At 39.8% G+C, this 19,717-nt stretch overlaps 1 protein-coding gene across 1 annotated transcript; it reads right to left on the bottom strand.

The window, feature by feature from the left end:
* Positions 1 to 10,479: 10,479 nt before the first annotated feature.
* Positions 10,480 to 15,311, bottom strand: fut9a (fucosyltransferase 9a). Its single transcript, XM_036594023.1, has 3 exons — positions 14,987 to 15,311; positions 12,980 to 13,152; positions 10,480 to 12,090 (listed from the first exon to the last, which is right to left on the bottom strand). The coding sequence occupies exon 3, from the start codon at positions 12,080 to 12,082 to the stop codon at positions 11,003 to 11,005; it is 1,080 nt and encodes a 359-aa protein (XP_036449916.1). The 5' UTR covers positions 12,083 to 12,090; positions 12,980 to 13,152; positions 14,987 to 15,311; the 3' UTR covers positions 10,480 to 11,002.
* Positions 15,312 to 19,717: the final 4,406 nt, after the last annotated feature.

Below are 19,717 nucleotides of genomic sequence, written 5' to 3'. Positions count from 1 at the left end.
TAAACAGCACTTAAAGCTTTCATCTTTGAGAGAGAGGAGAAAATCAAGCTGCTCCAGATCTGAAAACATCCACAGGTGTTTCTGTCCATCCTTCCACTGTGAGAAGACGACTCAGCGCTATGGGTCTGAAAGGATGTGTAGCTGTCAAGAAGAACCTCACTGAGAAAAGGAGACGGACACATCAAACAAAGAAGCTGACCAATGGACTGACCACCCCAGAGTCCAGACCTCAACATCACTGAATGTGTTTGATTACTTCAGAAAATGATCAACCAGCTTCTAAGACTGAACTTTGGAGGTGTGTCTGCAGATTCTTTGAGGAACTGAAAGTGAGTCTCATGAAAAGAATGGAGGCTGTAATAAAGATAAAGAGAGGACATAGTAAGTACAAAATAGAGAGTGGATACTATTAATTGTAGCTCTTTTCTGAAGCTGAAGACTCCAGTAAAGGATAAATAAAAGAAATAAATCAATAACTGCACACTGACTCACGACAGCACTGTTTATCAAAAACAAGATTTTTTTTTATTTCTCCTGTAAAGCTACCGTTGATGACTATGGGGTTTTGTTATAACAATGACAATCTCTAAGCTCCATTCTTTTCCTCTCGACATTTTAATCGTAGAAACCAAGTTAGAAGTCCAAAGTCATGCAGATGTCACAGTTGTCATGGAACATAGTGTCAATATTTTGGCGTGTGATCATATTAGCTGGTCAGTTACCACTCTATTTGCCTTGAATATCTGACATTTTCATTGCACCGTGTCCTCAGACACTTGATGCCTGGTGGTGTATGTTTGCGAGAGCCTGTAGGCAGTTGCTGAAGGCTTAGTGTGAGCTAGTGCCAAAGGCTCGCTGGTTGCCAAGTGTCTTAGTAACCACTGACATTGCCTTGGCTTGGCTGAGCATCAGCTGAAAGGAGCTGCGAACTGATTCCCCACAGCCAGACTTCCTGGAGAGAGGCTTTCTCTGGGTTTATCCTGCCATGGCTGAACAAACATGACATTCCATCACGAGAAAACCTTCCCTGCTAACACAAAGTTTGTTAGACGGCATTGAGACGCTGAGCTAATTGTTGATTGCTGGGTCGTGTTGTGAGCCTTCAGTCTGTGCTTTTGTTCTCGAGTAAGGTGCGAGACAAAACCAGCTCATTTAAAAGTGAATCTTTGAGCACGCAGTCGTATCATTTTTCAGCCAGATACACAGGCAAAAATAGCTCAGTAGCAGCCGCACTTCAGCAGCTTAATCTATCATGCCTACACTCAGTTTCCCAGCTAAAGCAGGTCGGAATACAGGCTGCTTCAGTAATGCTTAGTATGCCTTTCTGCATCCTTATCGTTTCCAAGCATTCGTTTCTTTTCATCCTAACACGCGTACCAAATGTCAACATGACCTGCTGTGTTTATAAGTGGACATGCATTCTGATCCATCACCACAGGGCTTTCAGCTCAGACCAATCACACAGTCTCTGGCCGATTAATCTGGCCGGTTGGTTTATGGCTCCTCCCACAACAAACAAACAAACAATCTGAGTTGCTAGGCATCGCTGATATGATCTTATGGCTTATGCTGCTGTTATTGAATGTATCTTTGTGTGTGAGTGTGTTTTTGTTTTTATATATTGTTAGGAAATAATGTCCTAGAAAGGTACGTAAACTAAAATCAGAGGTGCCCTACAGGGTTACAAAGAGCAGAATGGTCCTGATAACTCAAACTGAAAGAGTAAAACCATTTCTTTTTGGTTCCGGAGGTAAAGATTAGGATCTCACATGTAAGATTAGGGTATCATTACATATAGGTACTTATATATATATATATATATATATATATATATATATATAATATATATACACAGGGTTGGGATGTAACAGAATACAAGCATGGGGAAAATGTATTCAGAATACAGTAAATAAATATCTGTATTCAGTCCAAATTACATTTTATAAATGCAGTATTTAGAATACAGATACCTTTTACATTTTAGGAGAACGCTTTTAGAATACTTTAGAATACTGGAATAATACTAGAATAACACCAACAAAATACTTCAATCTTTAAAAGAAATACAAAAGAAAGGTTTGTTTATTAACTTTATTTAGAATCAGTGCATGGCATGTAGCAAATATGCTTATTAGTCAAATACTAAAGATGACCTCAATTAACGGCTTCTTTACAAACACTGAGGTTCCTTCTAAAGCCTGAGTAGAATGATAAATCAATGTGATGATCAGTTATTAATCTCAGTGTTACTGAGCTCTGCTAAAGCCTGAGTAGACTGATAAATCAATGTGATAATCAGTTATTAATCTCAGTGTTACTGAGCTCTGTTAAAGCCTGAGTAGACTGATAAATCAATGTGATGATCAGTTATTAATCTCAGTGTTACTGAGCTCTGCTAAAGTCTGAGTAGACTGATAAATCAATTTGATCAGTTATTAATCTCAATGTTACTGAGCTCTGTTAAAGCCTGAGTAGACTGATAAATCAATGTGATGATCAGTTATTAATCTCAGTGTTACTGAGCTCTGCTAAAGCACATGAGAGAAAAAAAGTAGTTGAGAATTTTTGGAACTTAATTTAAATGATAAGCAAATTTTTCATTCAAGTAATTACATGAAGAAAACTTCCAACCAGTAACAGCGAGAAACAATGTGAATTGAATTAATAAAAAACAAAAATTTTCCTATCTGCCTTACCAAGATGTATTCTAAATGTATTCTTAACACGTTACTTCTTCATGTACTGTGATAGAATACATTACTGAACACATTTAGGACATTTAGGACAGTGTATTCAGTATTCAGCATCACTACTTTTTCAAAGTATTTTGCCCCACCCTGTGTATATAGAAACATACACATATAATACAGTGCATATTATTATTACATAGCTGCGTACATATCATCACTGTCGCAACAAAGCCTTGTCTTTTTGTCTTGCATAATTTGCATATTCCAGTTGCCCTTTTTATGACAGACACATCAAACAAAGAAGCTGGTCTGTTAACCAGAATTTTGTAATTTTGGATAATTTCTGTTGGTCCAAAATTATCCAAAATTACAAAATTCTGGTCACATTAACTTTGATTAAAAGTTAAGAATGTTTTTCCTTCTCCTGCAAAGTTGCTGTTCTGGAGATACGAGGTTTTATTCTTACAGTGATGATATGTATGATACTTACACATATATAATACATACAGGACATATAATTGTTACATATACATATGTGGGACATATTATTATATTATTAAGTGACCCTTCTTAGTCCCACAACAGGGAAATCACATCTGCATTTAACCCATACATGCAGTGAAACACCACATGCACATTAGTGAATGCACACACACTAGGGGCAGTGAGCACACTTGCACATCGGTGGGCAGCCCTATCCACGGCACCCGGGGAGCCATTGGGGGTTAGGTGCACAGGGCTGGTTACAATATTACATATTGTCACTGTCTGAACGAAATCTCAATTTTGTTGTTTTTCATTTTTTGGACATAATTAGAAAATACAAGCTGCTCAGTACATTGTGAGCCATTTCATGATGAATGGAAGAGTATAAATGGTCCAAGGTTGCTTGAAAGAAAGTCTTGTTTCATTGATTTCCATTCAAAGTTTTTTCCTGTTTTCTCCTGCAAAGTTAACATTTTTGAGATTCCGGATTTTATCGCAACAGCAACGATATATATATATATGATCCGAGAAATATACAACAAGACATATCCCACAACCTGCCGCTGTATAAAAACAAGCATGAAAGTGGATATGTTTGTGTCTGTATCAAAACAGAGAGAGAGAGAAAGAGAGATGGAGAGACAGAATCTCTTCTGACTGGCCCAAAAATATCAGTGATCCCAGACAGGTAGTTTTAGCTGTTGACTGAAATGCAAAGCAACATCTTGCTGATTCCGACTGTTTTCTGGAAGCTTGAGATTTAGAGAGAGACATTTTATGCTGTTGCGCTTTTTAGCTAATCTTATCAGCGTCTAAAGAGCAGCTCTGCTTCTTGGAGTCTTATCTGGAAGCCATTACCTCTGAGGGAGAGGTGTCAGTGGCTGTTGTGCTTGGATAAAGAAATCTGATGAATTAACCCCTTTGTGATGACAGCTGAGAGAAGGCAAACGCTTCAAACGCTTCAGCCTCCTCTCTCTGAATAACAGAGCGATGTTTCACAGGCCAGACAGCTGCTTAACCTGGTGCTGACAGCATAAGTGGACCCGTTGGCTGGCCATCACCGTAATGACTGACCTCACACAATTCGGTCAATCGGGGCCCGGTGATATCCTGCCTGGAACAGGATATGGCTCAGGAGAGAAGGAGACAAGGAGGCACAGTCGAAAACCGTATGATACTGCAGAACTGTACACCCCTTCAGAGACCGTCCGGAGCGTTGGTGTCACCCAGGCCCCCTCAGAGATGGCCATACAGCGTGTGAGACGGAGCAACATGGCTTGCAGGAGAATCTAATTCAGCGCGCCACAGTTAACTAATGCTCCCTGCCATTCTTCAACAATAATACGGCTTTTCTCAGAACCCCTGATGGCCCCCAGAAGTCCAGAAATGAAAAGATGTTTGGTTTCACACTGAACTGAAGAGTTTTTCTTCAGTGAGTCTGGGACAGAGATAATTCCCCAACTGAAATGTGCAGAAAAAAAACAAAGATGAATGCATATTTTATTTATGTGCATTGCCTTTCATCATGCAGCGAATTCTAAATGCCAGACTGGCTTTCCCGGACGCTGAAAAGGATTTATAAACAGTAGAGAATCCATGAGGACCTTAATCTGCATCCAGAAAACAGGGCCTAAAAATAATATAGCACAACAATGCATTTGTAATCCCTGACATTTATGTACATGAACATACAGAGTAATCAAGCCTTTATTATTATATCTACTCATGCATATTTGTTTTTATATCTTGTCAGCAGGATTTGGGGTCATACATATGCCCTATATACAAACACAGTACTGTGCAAAAGTCTGAGACCATCATTCATTTATTGAAGTTCCAGTCAAACAGCCTTTAGGTCCAAGTTACTCATGTTGTAGGAAAAAAAAACAAAAAAAAAACAGAAAAAAAACATATAACATAAAATGACACTGTATGATATTTAGCGTGTCCACTCTTTACCTTTATTACAGCTTCCGTTCTTTTCAGGAGACTCTCTGCAGACACGCCTCCAAAGTTCAGTCTTAGAATTTGGTTGATCATTTTCTGAAGTAATCAAACACATTCAGTGATGTTGAGGTCTGGACTCTGGGGTGGTCAGTCCATTGTTCAGCTTCTATTTTTGATGTGTCCGTCTCCTTTTCTCAGTGAGGTTCTTCTTGACAGCTACACATCCTTTCAGACCCACAGCGCTGAGTCGTCTTCTCACAGTGGAAGGATGGACAGAAACACCTGTGGATGTTTTCAGATCTGAAGCAGCTTGATTTTCTCCTCTCTCTCAAAGATGAAAGCTTTAAGCGCTGTTTATCTGATGGGGGCAGTTTTGGTGTCTACCACGTCTTCCAGGTGGTTGTTAGAAGTCTCATTTTCCCTGTAGCTTTTAATCCTTTATAATCCCAGGCTTATTACATACTAACACTTATTATTCAGTAACTACAGTCTTGGTGGCCTACCAGATCTTCCAGGTGGTTGTTAGGAGTCCCATACGCATTTCCTTGGTAGCTTTTAATCAGTTTTTGAGCTCGTTGTAGAAAATCCATTTTGTTCAGTTATTTTCCTTTGACTTTCTCCTTCCTGATGCAATTTTTGGATTTCCTTCTATCTGATCTCCTCACAAATATCTCCTGAAAAATGAATAGCTCAAGTTAGCCTGTTATTCTCTTTTTTTAGTTAGTCAAGTCACATAGTGAGGACACAAGCCCACCCACACAATACAGTGCTGTGCTACAAGTAATGATGTGATGTAACTTTGGGATCTTGACCAGTAGATTCAGTCCAAACTTGCTTTCCTCTAAGCAGCTGTCGGCAGTGATGTGACAGAGGCCTCCGAGTAGGCTGGATAAACTCAGCGGGTTCAGGAGGATAATTTCAAAATGCCAGAGTATCACTAGCCAGCCAGGTCACCAACAACAGCTGGAGGATTTGATGGTTAGCATGGCAATATTGTCCCCTTGGTGTCATCAATCAACTTACAGTGCATGTGGTGGGCTATTTATACCGGCTGAAAAGGCACACGGCTCGTTGCAGGGCTGTAACTGTGGTGAAGGCTGGAAGCTGCTGGATGTGTACTGCCTATTATTTCTTGCACTTAAAGCCCTTAGACCTATTTTGGAGGTGTCTAAACCTTACTAGTCACCTCTATGTCATGAAGGTATAATAGATTACAGACTGTGCTAGCTTGACTCAACATGGATAGGCTAAAGACGGCTAATGTATCTAATGTAAGCAACGCATGGACAGAGAAGTGTTGAAAACATTGCAATCCCCAAGACTGTACTTCCACTCTCTGGCTACTTTATTAGAAACATCTACCTTATAGCTCCACTATATACGTTTACAGTTACCGACCGTAGTCCATCTGTTGCTGCAGTTTAACACCCCATTCATCACTGGTCAGTTTCTGACAACATGACCACTGTTGTCCAAACAGTATTTGGGTGGTGGTCCATTCTCAGCACAGCACTGACATGGTAGTGTGTGTGGTGCATCAGACACGGCGGTGTTGATGGGGTTTTTACACACATCAGTGTCACTGCTGGGTTGGGAGCAGACCATCATCCAATACGATCCACCCAAGAATGGCCCTGAGGTCACAAACTGACCACTGATGAAAGGCTAGAAGATGGATAATACAAAAAAGGGACTTTAACAGTGCATCAGCAAGGTGGGGCTACAAGGTAGAGGTTTCCAATATGGCGGCCAGTTGGTAAATATGAAAGGGCCCATATCTTGGAAAATGTACTTTTTTAATAAAAAATTGAGGTGGTATGTGGATACTGTTAAAGTGTCAAAACATACCATTCACTCATCAGCCCATAGAGTACATGATAAGCTCCAAAAACAGCCCACTATTTGTCACAAAAAACTAATTTACATATATCCACCTATTCTGCCTACAGCAGTTTAGCCCCTCCCATTTACACTGAAGTTAGCCTGGGGTTTCAGCCATATGATTTTTCTGTTGTAGCTGCCATATTTGGAAGCGAATTTCTGGTTTCGCTGCTCCGCACAAACATAACGTTATATAACGCTAAAATTACTCTCCTTACTTTGTAAGAGAAAAAATGTTTCCTCAACAACGTCGATAAAATAGGCTGCGGTCCTTATACAGCCCCCCCCCAACCCCTGAACTCCTGGTCTCACTTAAAACTGGTGGAAAGCTACCAAATTTGTTTTTCTGACATTTTTATTTATCTCATACTCAGCCCTCAAAGCATTTAAAAGCACAGAAGCCCACCGGCTCTTCACGTCAGGGTGGGTAAAGGATCCCATGGTGTTGCATAAAGAGGAGAAAAAAACTCTTTGGCGACATCAGCTAATTAACACAGATGTGAACAATGCTAGCCTTTAGATAACTTTACTAATGCTAACAGCCGAGAGATGAACAGTCGTCCCCCTAACGGAGCTGCAGACGGCCGGTATAACTTTACTCTCTGTTTCTGGAGATTTAAATGAGAGAAACATAAACGTTAAATATAAGACTGAATGTCGTGGGTCAGAAAACAACGTCGTGTTTCGACAGACGTGATTTTGTAAGTTTGCTAGTGCAGTTAGCACTAAACTATACAGTGCAGGGGCTCCAAGCCTGAAGTGAAAACACTGAATTAAAGATCTTGTCATTCTTGGCTTCTGTCACATCTTGCAGGTGAATCATTCACAAAGCACACTGCGGTAGTGGAGTCACTCCCTGATTCCGTCCTCAAAACGGTGGTGACTACACAGTGTGATGTCACGTGAAACGCGAGAATATGAAGAGTGCATAAGTCTGGACAGCTTTTTTGTATGAAGCATTCAATCAGGCTTAAAGGCACAATGACAAAAACAGAATGTTTAATTCTAAAGAATAAAGGGAAGGTTGAAAATGGTCATGCAAAACGAACCACAGTGCATAAACCTGTGCAAATGTCCCAAATGGACCTCAGGAAACAAGATAAAATACAAGAAAGTGTAGAATATGGGCCCTTTAATGAACAAGAACAACTATGTTAAGTAGTAAATAAGCAAATAAGCTCTTCTTTTATCCAAGGCAGCCATCATCAGAAGTCCTTGTTTTTGTTTGTTTGTTTGTTTGACGTGTTAACACTTATTCACACCACACAGCATTACACCAGTGCAATTTAATTTAGTCACTTTATTTTCATGACACTAACAGACATCTACAGTAAATCATTTGGCAAACAATGTTTTGGCAGAGTATTTTGCAACGATCAGCTCAAAAGACGTTCCAGTCCGTTTGCACGTGGGGAATGTAGGTCATTTCCGACGGGAGTCCATAATGCATAGAGAAAATACTCCGTGTCACCGGCCTACATGTACGATCCAGCGGGGGCACTGAGTCAGAAACACATACCACTAACGCAGTCGAAATGCAAAGACTGTTTGTTAAAGGGAACGAAGAGTTCACAGCGAAAGTTTGTGCAAAGAGAGAGAGAGAGAGATAGAGAAATACAGAGAGAGGCGAGAGAGAAAGAGAGAGAGACAGCGATAAAGAGATAGAGAACAATGATACAGTACAAATGTGTTCCATGAAGCTGCTTCACAAAAGAAACGTGTACATATACAACAACAAAACCATAAATAAAAGCTTCTTCACTTGTTTTTCTTCACACTTTGAGTCAAGTCGCTTCCGAGACTTATTCGCTAAGAGAGCAGCCACTGTTGCAGTGAATCACACAATCCAGGATAGGTGTAAATGCCAACTCTCAGATGAATTTCCTCTGGAAGGCATCAGTCTGATAGTGTCAAAAGGATTAGCACTAATCCTCAAACTATCCACATTTTCCTTGGGAACATTGCCTTTGCCGGAGGAGAATGGCCTCTCCATTGCACGGTCCGCTTTGTCTTCCACACTAGACCTCCGTTTTGCGTCCTCTGAGATGGGCCCCTCGCTGAAGGCCTACTTTATTCATCACGTTTCAGTGCATTCACTTCGTCCTCACAGTATCCAACAGCTATAGGTCAGAAATCCTCAAACAGCTATTTACAGTACGTACAGAGTGATCACAGCTGATTCTGCATGAACAAACACTGAAGATTCATCAGAAAAAATTGTATCTTGTACAGTCAGTGTGAAACAACACCGCTTTTGTGTTTCTCAAAAAAACAAAAAAAAAAGGTCCAGTTTGTGTTGAATTCACATTTGATCACAAGAGCAATACAGAATATTGTGGACTGTAACCTACAGCACTTTTAAACCAGCATCACCTTCGGTGAAAAGTCACTCAAGAATGCGAAAATGCTGAACAAAATGGTGTGTACATGATTCAAATGTGGTTGCTTACGAATAAAATATGTTACATCAGCATAATTGTTGTCTTTTTCATTTGAATCATATAAACTGAAGCACCATTTTTTTCAGTTAAAGAAAAAAAAAGTAAACACAGGCATGTTCTCAGTGATGAAACAGAGACAGCTGAACCCCATAATGCATTCGGCTCAGAGCGTAACTCATTCGCAGACAGAGAAAATACATGTCCAAAAAAAGTAGGCTCTTACAGCTCCGCTGACCTGGGGGCGGCTTTCCGAATCACATCTAATGAGCACTATTGGTGAGCAAAAATCACTTTCGTCTGAATAACACTCACTCTCTCCGCTAGTTAAGGAGTAAAAAGCATGCCATTTGGCATGTGCTTTGCTTTTCATAATACAAAGCAAGATACTATTCCTCTGTAAATTCTCCACACAGCTTTCCACTGATTCCATTTATCATGCTATCAGTCCAAAAAATAGTCTTTCATTATCTCTTCTGGGAAGGAAACCTTTGGCACCGAATACTACTACACGGGACTAGTCTCCCCCCATTGACTTAGATATATGTGCAAAACAGTATCTACAATGAATCTAAACCTACACGAAAGGGAAAAATCCTGCACTCTTCCCCAAAAACACAGTGAAAACATGGACTGATCATGCACTTGGCCAAACCCATATGGTAGCATTTGCTGAAAGATTATCTGTATGCGTGTGAATGCTGCAGTCCCACACGCTGCCATATGTATACTGGACTTGTGCTCTCAATTCAACATTTTACCATCTGTTAGACAAAGGATAATAATGCAACATTTAAAAATTTCAAAAGATGAAATTTACAGTACCGTGATGCATTCCCAGGCTGTGTAAGATGATGCACTGAGTGTTACTGCCGTACGGACGCAGTAAAACACTCTCAGTGGCAATGAAAACTTGTGGTCGGTTAAAAAGTAATGACAGTGTTGCACTACGTATCACTGCAGCAATGCTTCGGGTCAGTCAATCGTGAGCCGTTCACAGGGCTGTGCAAGTAAGTAACATGGAAAATAAAAAAAAACGAAAGGCAGATTTGTCCAAAATTAATAGACACAATACAGCAGATGGACTATACACAGTTCTGTAAACACTGCATAGATGACCGACAAGTACTAACATCTACACAACATAAGAACGAAATAAATAATACACAAATATTTCATAGTCAACAATTACATCATTATTTTCTCTGTTGCAGTGTAGTCACTCCCAATAACAGACACAGCATGTGCACGTGGAATGCCGTTTTGTATCACATTTGACATTTCTAATGAAACCGTATGTTAAATAAGAAGGCAGTAAGAAAAAAACACAGTAGCAAATGTTGTCACATAATAAAATATGTTCTTTGCATTCAAATTAATAAATATGGAGGATGGTGTAAACTAAGACTACCAAAATAAGTTAACATTTACATTTTACAAAAATAAAACCAGGCAATTTATGTGGCTTACGGCAGACCCTCCAGAGTTAAATCGAGCTCTCGGTGCCGACCATTCATTCAGCTGAACGCCAGATATCTGTGGACGATATCTGCATGTGGATTAACCCCAATACCATTTGTCAAGATTATTAAATGCTTTGTACTCATTGTGTCGTCTGATGTAATCGCAAGCAAGGCATGTGTGCTCGGCCCAGAAATAGGCTTTCTTGACCTTGAAGTGTTTGCGCCAGTCAAAGTACCTCAGGTAGAGCTCCTCGTTCTTGTCCAGAAACAGGAGATACTCGGCCAGCTCTTTCGGGGAGGAGAAGTCATCCACGTGGATGATGGCGTCGCCCTCCACGAAATTCTCATAGTTCTCCCTCGGTGGGCCCAGGACGATGGGCACCGTGCCGACAGAGAGTGGGTTGTAGAGTTTCTCTGTGATGTAGTCTTTGTGAATCGAGTTCTCAAACGCCAGATAGAACTTACAGCTGGCGATAGTGGGGAAGTAGTCCTGGTCAGATATGTACTCACCGAAAGCTTGACCGTACGCATGAATCTCAATGTGTTTGTACAGTTCGTTGTAGTACTTCACTCTAACGTGATCTGGGTTCCAATTGCTCACGATCCAGCAGATCAACTTATTCTTGCTCGGGGGCACAAAGTGTTCCTCTCTTCGGGCCGCGACGATCGCTCCGTAAGGCACTTCGATATCAGCATCCTGCCGATAATTCAGAGTCAGATTGAACAAGTTTTCAATCCCGGGTAACTGAGACGAGTGTGACGGTGACTCGAGGTTCATCCAAATCCATTTCTGAAGTGGGGGCCGATAAGCCGGTGGCATGTTGGACAGGTCGGTGCTGATGTCCCTGTGATGGATAACGACGGCATCGGACTTGTTGTAAAGGTTCCGGTCGGCGGTAATGAAGCAGCCGTCGATGTTGAACAGCGCGCTGCAGACATTCAGGTCGTACGTTTCTCCAAACGGCCAAAGCCAAACAAGCACCGTGGTCTGGTCCTGTTCGCTTCTGTTGGACAGCAGGCTCTTCACTCGGGCAGTGGAGGTTTCTGATTCAACAGGCCCCGACAACCAGCTAGTGGACGGTTTGAGGTACATCAAAAACAAAGTCACAAAACAGCCCAGTAAGAAGGTACCAAGCAGAAGGGGTCGTAGGATTCTGTGGGTTTGTGCAGATGGCATACTCTGGCCTTTAAAAGAATTACACCAAAGAAGAAAGAGCATTACTAGAAATTACTATGAGGAGTAACAAGGTGAAAAGGGATGCAGTCTATATAAAATGCGTGTTCAAACATGCACACACATTTAGCCGAATCGCTGGATGACATGGTGGGTAGTAAATACATTTCGCTGCTGTTGGAAGGAAACCTCGTATCTCCATTTTTGTCATTTTTCAGTTATTGACATAATTTGAAAGTGTCTGTTGTCCTTTACATTATATGTAAATTTCATGATGAATGGACCGAAAGAAATGACCCAAAATGACTTGGAAAAAAGTCTGGTTCCACTGACTTACATTAAAAATAAAGCATGTTTTTTCCTTCTCCTGTAAAGTTAAAGGTTAGAGGTTTTCTTCCGACAACAGCGATTTAATCAAGCAAAATTTGATGCGTTTGTATGTCTCTGAGCATTTTCAAATGACACTTTTACTATATTTGTTAGAAAAAGAAATCTACTTTTCATGTTACATTTTACCTTCACATTACAGTTACATTTTTTCATTCAAATTTAGTTCTTAATTTTTTTGTGAGTTTTATTTCATTCTGTCATGGTGGTGAGAGCATTTGCATTGCTTTGCAACTTGTCACAATGCTGACTTTTGAGGTTTGTCATTTTATTTTAGACCAAAAATGCATTAAAAAACAAGAGCTGTGCTTAAAAAACCCTGGTTTCTATACTGATAGTTGGTGGATGTACTAAGAAGTTCCACTGCAACTCTGTATGACTCTCAGCACCTCATACATTTGTACTGTTATTCATGTTATGTTTTTGTCAAGAAACTTCTACTTTTTCTTGGGATGCTATTTCACCAAAGTAACAATACTTTTACTCTACACACCTCCGATCCTAAATTTTTACCTGGTAGGTGTGCTGTTGCAGGTAGGGAAATGATGTTGCGAAGCAGGTGCTACGTTTCAGATTCTCTGCCCTTTTTAATGGTAGAAGAGCAGAATGTAGCTACAAAGAGCTGCACAGACTCGAATCTCCAGGTGGTCCAGTCTCGGAAAGGCGGGTTTTCTCAGTGCGGGTCCCTTCAGGAAAGATGAAACAATAATTATCTCATTTCTTCTTGGTCCACATCGCAATACAAACCACAGCATAACCTGAATAGAATGCATTATGTTTCCCTGAAAAGAGAATGAAACAATAAATTAGTCCACTTATAAAATTGTCCTAGATAATAATGGAAGAGATTTCAAATTATGCTCTTGAGTGAGTCTTTTTTGTGCAGTGCATGGGAATACTGCCATCTTCAGGAGAGGATTACGACGAGCCCTACTGCAGGACTTGCAGAGATGCATATTGCATGAAGACGTACCCAAACAACAACACACAAGACCACGGAGAATAAGACGCTGCTCATTTTTCCCTCCATCCTGTCGCAGTTCTGCGTTGCGTACAGTCAGGAATATCCTCAAAGTTCAATAGTACGCAGCAAAGGTCAGCAACTAAAGCTGCTGCCAGTGGCGTGTTGTATCTTTCTAATGTAGCAGTTTCCGCCTTTTCATTTCCTGCACTGGTATCTGCAGCCGAGATCACCGATGTATCACTTTAGTGGCTTTTATCTGGCATAAATGCATGCGTTGACAAAATGTGACAGCTGTTTAAAAGGCTTATCAATGCAGTTCACTCCAAATCCCCTTAATCTGTGGCACAAAATCACTGCATTTTGCTTATGGCTGTACATAACAGAGACATAGAGGCTTCATACGTCTCATCAGACCAAAAAATGGTTTTAGTCTGTCACTGAAATGTGCTAAACGCAGCATTAGATGCAAGCATCATCTGATCCAGGGCAATTTCCTTTGGAAAAATAACGATGTGGGCTTATATAAAAGTCTGCTACTTCTACACTTCTTTTCAGTTCAGATGGCTTACAGGTCACAATATTAGGACTACGAGTCGCTGTGCGCGATGCATGCGGTGCTATGAAGACATTAGAGAGAAGACAGCAGCAGTATGTTGGCGTTTGACTGCTTTAAAAAGCACAGCCATTTCATTTAGAATATATTGTGATGTATTTAGGGCATGCAGGGTGGTAGTAGGCTGGAGAGACTCACGTGTTTAGGAGGAGGGTGAGAAAGAAAGGCAAGAAAAGGAGACCATGGATGCAAAATCCCATGCAGTTCATTATAATTTGCATTTTTCATCACACCATGAGGCCAAACTGACATAATGCCTACAGTCCTGCTTTGCTGTGAGGGCACAGTTTTACCCAAGGTGAGCATTCATTTTCAGAGCTGGCACTGAAGGTCATTTTATTCACTTGCTGTCGCTCAGACTGGATAAATAATAAGAATAATAAGATAACTTGGCATTTTTTGAGCCAAATCGTATCATATGCTTCCTAAAAGGTCTTAAGTGTGAGTCTCTACTCGTCTGTTCACGTTTTTCACCCTCATTTACGACTGGAAAATCTCAGAAATGTGCAGAAATTAGCTGCACGCTGTGAGTGAGCCAGGCTTTCTGTCAGCACCGAATCACAGCCACGTTACAAGCTGGATTTTCTCCCTTTTCTTGTTCGAATTTTCCCGTTCCACCTTAAATGGTGCGGCAGTTAACGTTCTATTCTGGCGCCTCGGTTTACATTCGCCAGCATCATGTTCGAATTTACCGTTCCACCTTAAATGGTGCAGCAGTTACATCCCGAGGCACCAGAATGTAACGTTAACTGCTGCACCATTTAAGGTGGAACGGGAACATTCGAAAGAGACGCTGGTGAATGTAACTGCTGCACCGTTTAAGGTGGAACGGGAAAATTAAGCCAACTTCAGCCTCGTCCTTTCGCACGGGTCTCACCAGGTAGGTTAGCAACCCCCAGCTTTAAAAAAGGGAGGGGAAGAAAAGAGGAACCAGTTCACTCACCATTCCTTTATATGAGGGAAATTAGCATCATGCTATCGCTTTTCGCCTTCATCGTAGATTCCCGCCATCACACATCTGGAAAAATCCTCAGTGGCGGTTATGACCGTTGGGCTAATATCTGACACAGCTAGCCTGGTCTCGGCGATACTCTAACCCATGTCGGGTTCTTCAGCTCGATATAACCACGTCCCCCAGCCGACAGCGATAAATCCCACAAATATCGGCGTTATCGGGTCATAATCTAAATAAAAATACGTCGACAGTGGACGTTACACGATTTGGAATCACTGCCTGCCCACACTGCCAGTTACCTTTCTGTTTACCGTTATCGTTATCATTTCTTTCCCTACCCGTATTCCGCCACGTCCCGCCTCTCCTACGCTGCGATTGGCTACCGCCATCGCGCCTCCCGCGCTACGATTGGCTGGTGAATTCATACTAGCAATCTGTCCGCCAATCGTAGCGGGGGTTTTCCGAAATACGGGTGGGATAAAAAAAAACAGAACGCCAACCTTCCAATGCGGCTCTGTGAAGCGTGCACTCCAATGAAGCAGTGCAACCCTGGGAATAATATTTGATGCATGGCTAGATTCGGATGAATGTACCTAAATGCGACGAGCTGACCGACATACAAACGCGCACGATGATAAATATTAAGCTGTGTAGGCTAAATTATGTACATTTTTTAAGCCACATTTTTTTAAACAGCATATTCCGGTCCTCTTTCCGTCTGCTGGAAAGGGAGAAAAGCAAGCACATTATGATAATGTCCACTCTGCCAATGGATCTTTTATTACCCACGACCTTTGATTAAAATATTGCATTTGAATTAATTAAGCACTATTTGTTCATTGGCCTTTGTCACAGGAAATCTGGTGGTCTACAGGGCATTAAATGACACATTTTGAAGCAAGAAAAACAGATTTATGATTGTAATTCTGATTTTAATACATTTACAGGGACGATGGTTTTATTCTTTCATTCAGATTCTGATATATATATAATACTTTGATAATATGAAAGTATTCAGTAATGTATTCCATTACAATACATAATAAGTAATATATTTAGAATACCTTTACAATAAATCTTGGAAAGGTACAATGAAAATCTTTTTTTTTTTTAATTTATCTTGTTTCTTGCTGTTATTTGTTGTTTTCTTCATGTAATTATTCTGTTTCTTGGAATATGTTTGGTGAAAAATGTTATTATCATTTTAATTAATTTCTGAAAATGCAAACTGAAAGGCTTTTTTTCCTCTTACTGCCTCCTTCAGTCCACTGCTGCTCCCACAATCACTCAGGCAGGAGTCCAGTCCAGATGCTTAACTTCTCATTCACAAACACTGACACTACTGAGATCATTAGTTTGACCAACTCAGCAATGCTGAGATTAATAACTGATCATCACATTGATTTATCAGTCTACTCAGGCTTTAGCAGAGCTCAGTAACACTGAGATTAATAACTGATCACATTGATTTATCAGTCTACTCAGGCTTTAGCAGAGCTCAGTAACACTGATACTAATAACTGATCACATTGATTTATCAGTCTACTCAGGCTTTAGCAGAGCTCAGTAACACTGAGATTAATAACTGATCACATTGATTTATCAGTCTACTCAGGCTTTAGCAGAGCTCAGTAACACTGAGATTAATAACTGATTATCACATTGATTTATCAGTCTACTCAGGCTTTAGCAGAGCTCAGTGACACTGAGATTAATAACTAATCACATTGATTTATCAGTCTACTCAGGCTTTAGCAGAGCTCAGTGACACTGAGATTAATAACTGATCACATTGATTTATCAGTCTACTCAGGCTTTAGCAGAGCTCAGTAACACTGAGATTAATAACCGATCACATTGATTTATCAGTCTACTCAGGCTTTAGCAGAGCTCAGTGACACTGAGATTAATAACTGATCACATTGATTTATCAGTCTACTCAGGCTTTAGCAGAGCTCAGTAACACTGAGATAAATAACTGATTATCACATTGATTTATCAGTCTACTCAGGCTTTAGCAGAGCTCAGTAACACTGAGATTAATAACTGATCACATTGATTTATCAGTCTACTCAGGCTTTAGCAGAGCTCAGTAAAGCTGAGATTAATAACTGATTATCACATTGATTTATCAGTCTACTCAGACTTTAGCAGAGCTCAGTGACACTGAGATTAATAACCGATCACATTGATTTATCAGTCTACTCAGGCTTTAGCAGAGCTCAGTGACACTGAGATTAATAACTGATCACATTGATTTATCAGTCTACTCAGACTTTAGCAGAGCTCAGTGACACTGAGATTAATAACCGATCACATTGATTTATCAGTCTACTCAGGCTTTAGCAGAGCTCAGTAACACTGAGATTAATAACCGATCACATTGATTTATCAGTCTACTCAGGCTTTAGCAGAGCTCAGTAACACTGAGATTAATAACCGATCACATTGATTTATCAGTCTACTCAGGCTTTAGCAGAGCTCAGTAACACTGAGATTAATAACCGATCACATTGATTTATCAGTCTACTCAGGCTTTAGCAGAGCTCAGTAACACTGAGATTAATAACTGATCACATTGATTTATCAGTCTACTCAGGCTTTAGCAGAGCTCAGTAACACTGAGATTAATAACTGATCACATTGATTTATCAGTCTACTCAGGCTTTAGCAGAGCTCAGTAACACTGAGATTAATAACTGATCACATTGATTTATCAGTCTACTCAGGCTTTAGCAGAGCTCAGTAACACTGAGATTAATAACTGATCACATTGATTTATCAGTCTGCTCAGGCTTTAGCAGAGCTCAGTAACACTGAGATTAATAACTGATTGTCACATTGATTTATCAGTCTATAGACAGAGACAGGTAAGTAGAGAAATATTAATGATTCAAAGTGGAAGTTTAGAACCACAAATATGCTACTAGAAGTCAAAACGTGTCTATATTTAAACTTAGTTAAGTATGTAAAGGTATAAGTAAACATTTAAACACATAATATTGTCAATATGTCTTCTTTGTTTGGTCGTGTGATGCAGCAAACGAGAAGTACTGACTCGGCCTCAAATTTCATTTTAGTGTGATGTAAATTTGACCAGATGTTTTAAATGAATAAATAAATAAATAAATAGAACTGATTGGCCATAAGGTAAAAGAGAAGAATTTGAGATGTCACAAGTACATTAAAGGCCTAAATGAGAACAGAAAGAGTAAAAAGTATTTTTTTTTACTCTTGGAAACATAATTGAATAAAAGCATTTTTTTAAAATAACCCTTAATAATATTAACCAAGTACAATTACTCTTTGATTTTGCTGTCTCAGTGACCTCCTCTATATACAGCCAGTAGAGTGACACAGTGTTGTCCAACAGTGCTAATATTTCCGTCCAGTAAAGAACAGAATGCATGCTATCTTAAAACTCACCTGGATTAATCTCTTTACTGCTCCACAGTGGTCTGAGTGTTAGTGACTTGTTTCCATACATCACTGCTTCCCTCCTTCATACCTCTCAGGCAGGAGAACACAGGTACGGCCAGAATACTCGATATAAAGCTAACAAGCAAATTTTCATTCTATACTGAAAGTTTTTAGCAAATATCAAACACTCATTAATAATTCATACGATAACCTGAGGATGTCCTTAAAACACTTTTATGCATGCATAGAAAATCAGGTTCAGTCTGAAAGTGGATGCACCCTAAAAATGTTTTTTACAAGAGTTCTTTAATAAAGGCAATGGTTATATATTGTGGATATCGAGGAATCGTGAACACTCAAAGAACCATTTGAATGCACACCTGGTTCTTTGCATCATTAAACATCTCTTCTTTATGCTGGAAAAGCTGTTATTTCACTGCTGTCGGAAGAAAACCTCATATCTCCATTTTTGTTGTTTTTTGTTTTTGACATAATTTGAAAATGCCTGTTACCCTTTACATTATGTGTAAACTTCATGATGAATGGACCAAAATAAACGGCCCAAAATGACTTGGAAAAAAGTCTGGTTCCATTGACTTCCATTAAAAGTAAAGTAGGTTTTTTCCTTCTCCTGTAAAGTCACCATTTTGGACATACATGGTTCTCTTCCAAAAGCAGCGATATGTTCTATAAACAGCCTTTTTAAAATGGCTCTCTCTAGGACTAACAAGGGTTCCACTATTATTACAAGTTGTTCATATTGTGGTACTATACAGAACCCGTATTGCTAAGCGTGTATGTTCTATGTAAACGTAAACAAAGTAATTTTTCTATATCCATATCTTACTTCAGGAACTCACCGGAGTTTTTAAAACCTCTGAAAAACTCTTTTTGGAAGCCCATTAACACAGACACACTGTACTCTGTAAAAGGCACCTCAGCATATTGTTCACAATGAATGCAGTAAAAAAGTAAAAAGAATTTCTTGTTTTTCTAAAAAGTAGCTGATATCTTGTAAACTAATTATAAGAACAAAGATTGGTTCCTGATGTCTCCTCAATGCACTCAGCCATCATATCGCTGCTGTCGCAACAAAACCTTGTATCTCCATTTTTGTCGTTTTTTCAGTTTTTAACATAATTTGAAAATACCTGTTGCCCTTTATATTGTGTGTAAATTTCATGATGAACTGACCAAAAGAAATGACCCAAAATTGCTTGTAAAAAAATCTGGTTCCATTGACGTATGTTTTTTCCTTCTCCTGTAAAGTTACCATTTTGGAGATACAAGGTTTTGTTC

This window comes from Colossoma macropomum, unplaced genomic scaffold (assembly GCF_904425465.1).
Source record: "Colossoma macropomum unplaced genomic scaffold, Colossoma_macropomum, whole genome shotgun sequence".
Classification (NCBI taxonomy): Eukaryota; Metazoa; Chordata; class Actinopteri; order Characiformes; family Serrasalmidae; genus Colossoma; species Colossoma macropomum.
The sequence above is the reverse complement of the archived record's forward strand: the minus strand, read 5'-3'. Positions and strand labels throughout refer to the sequence as shown.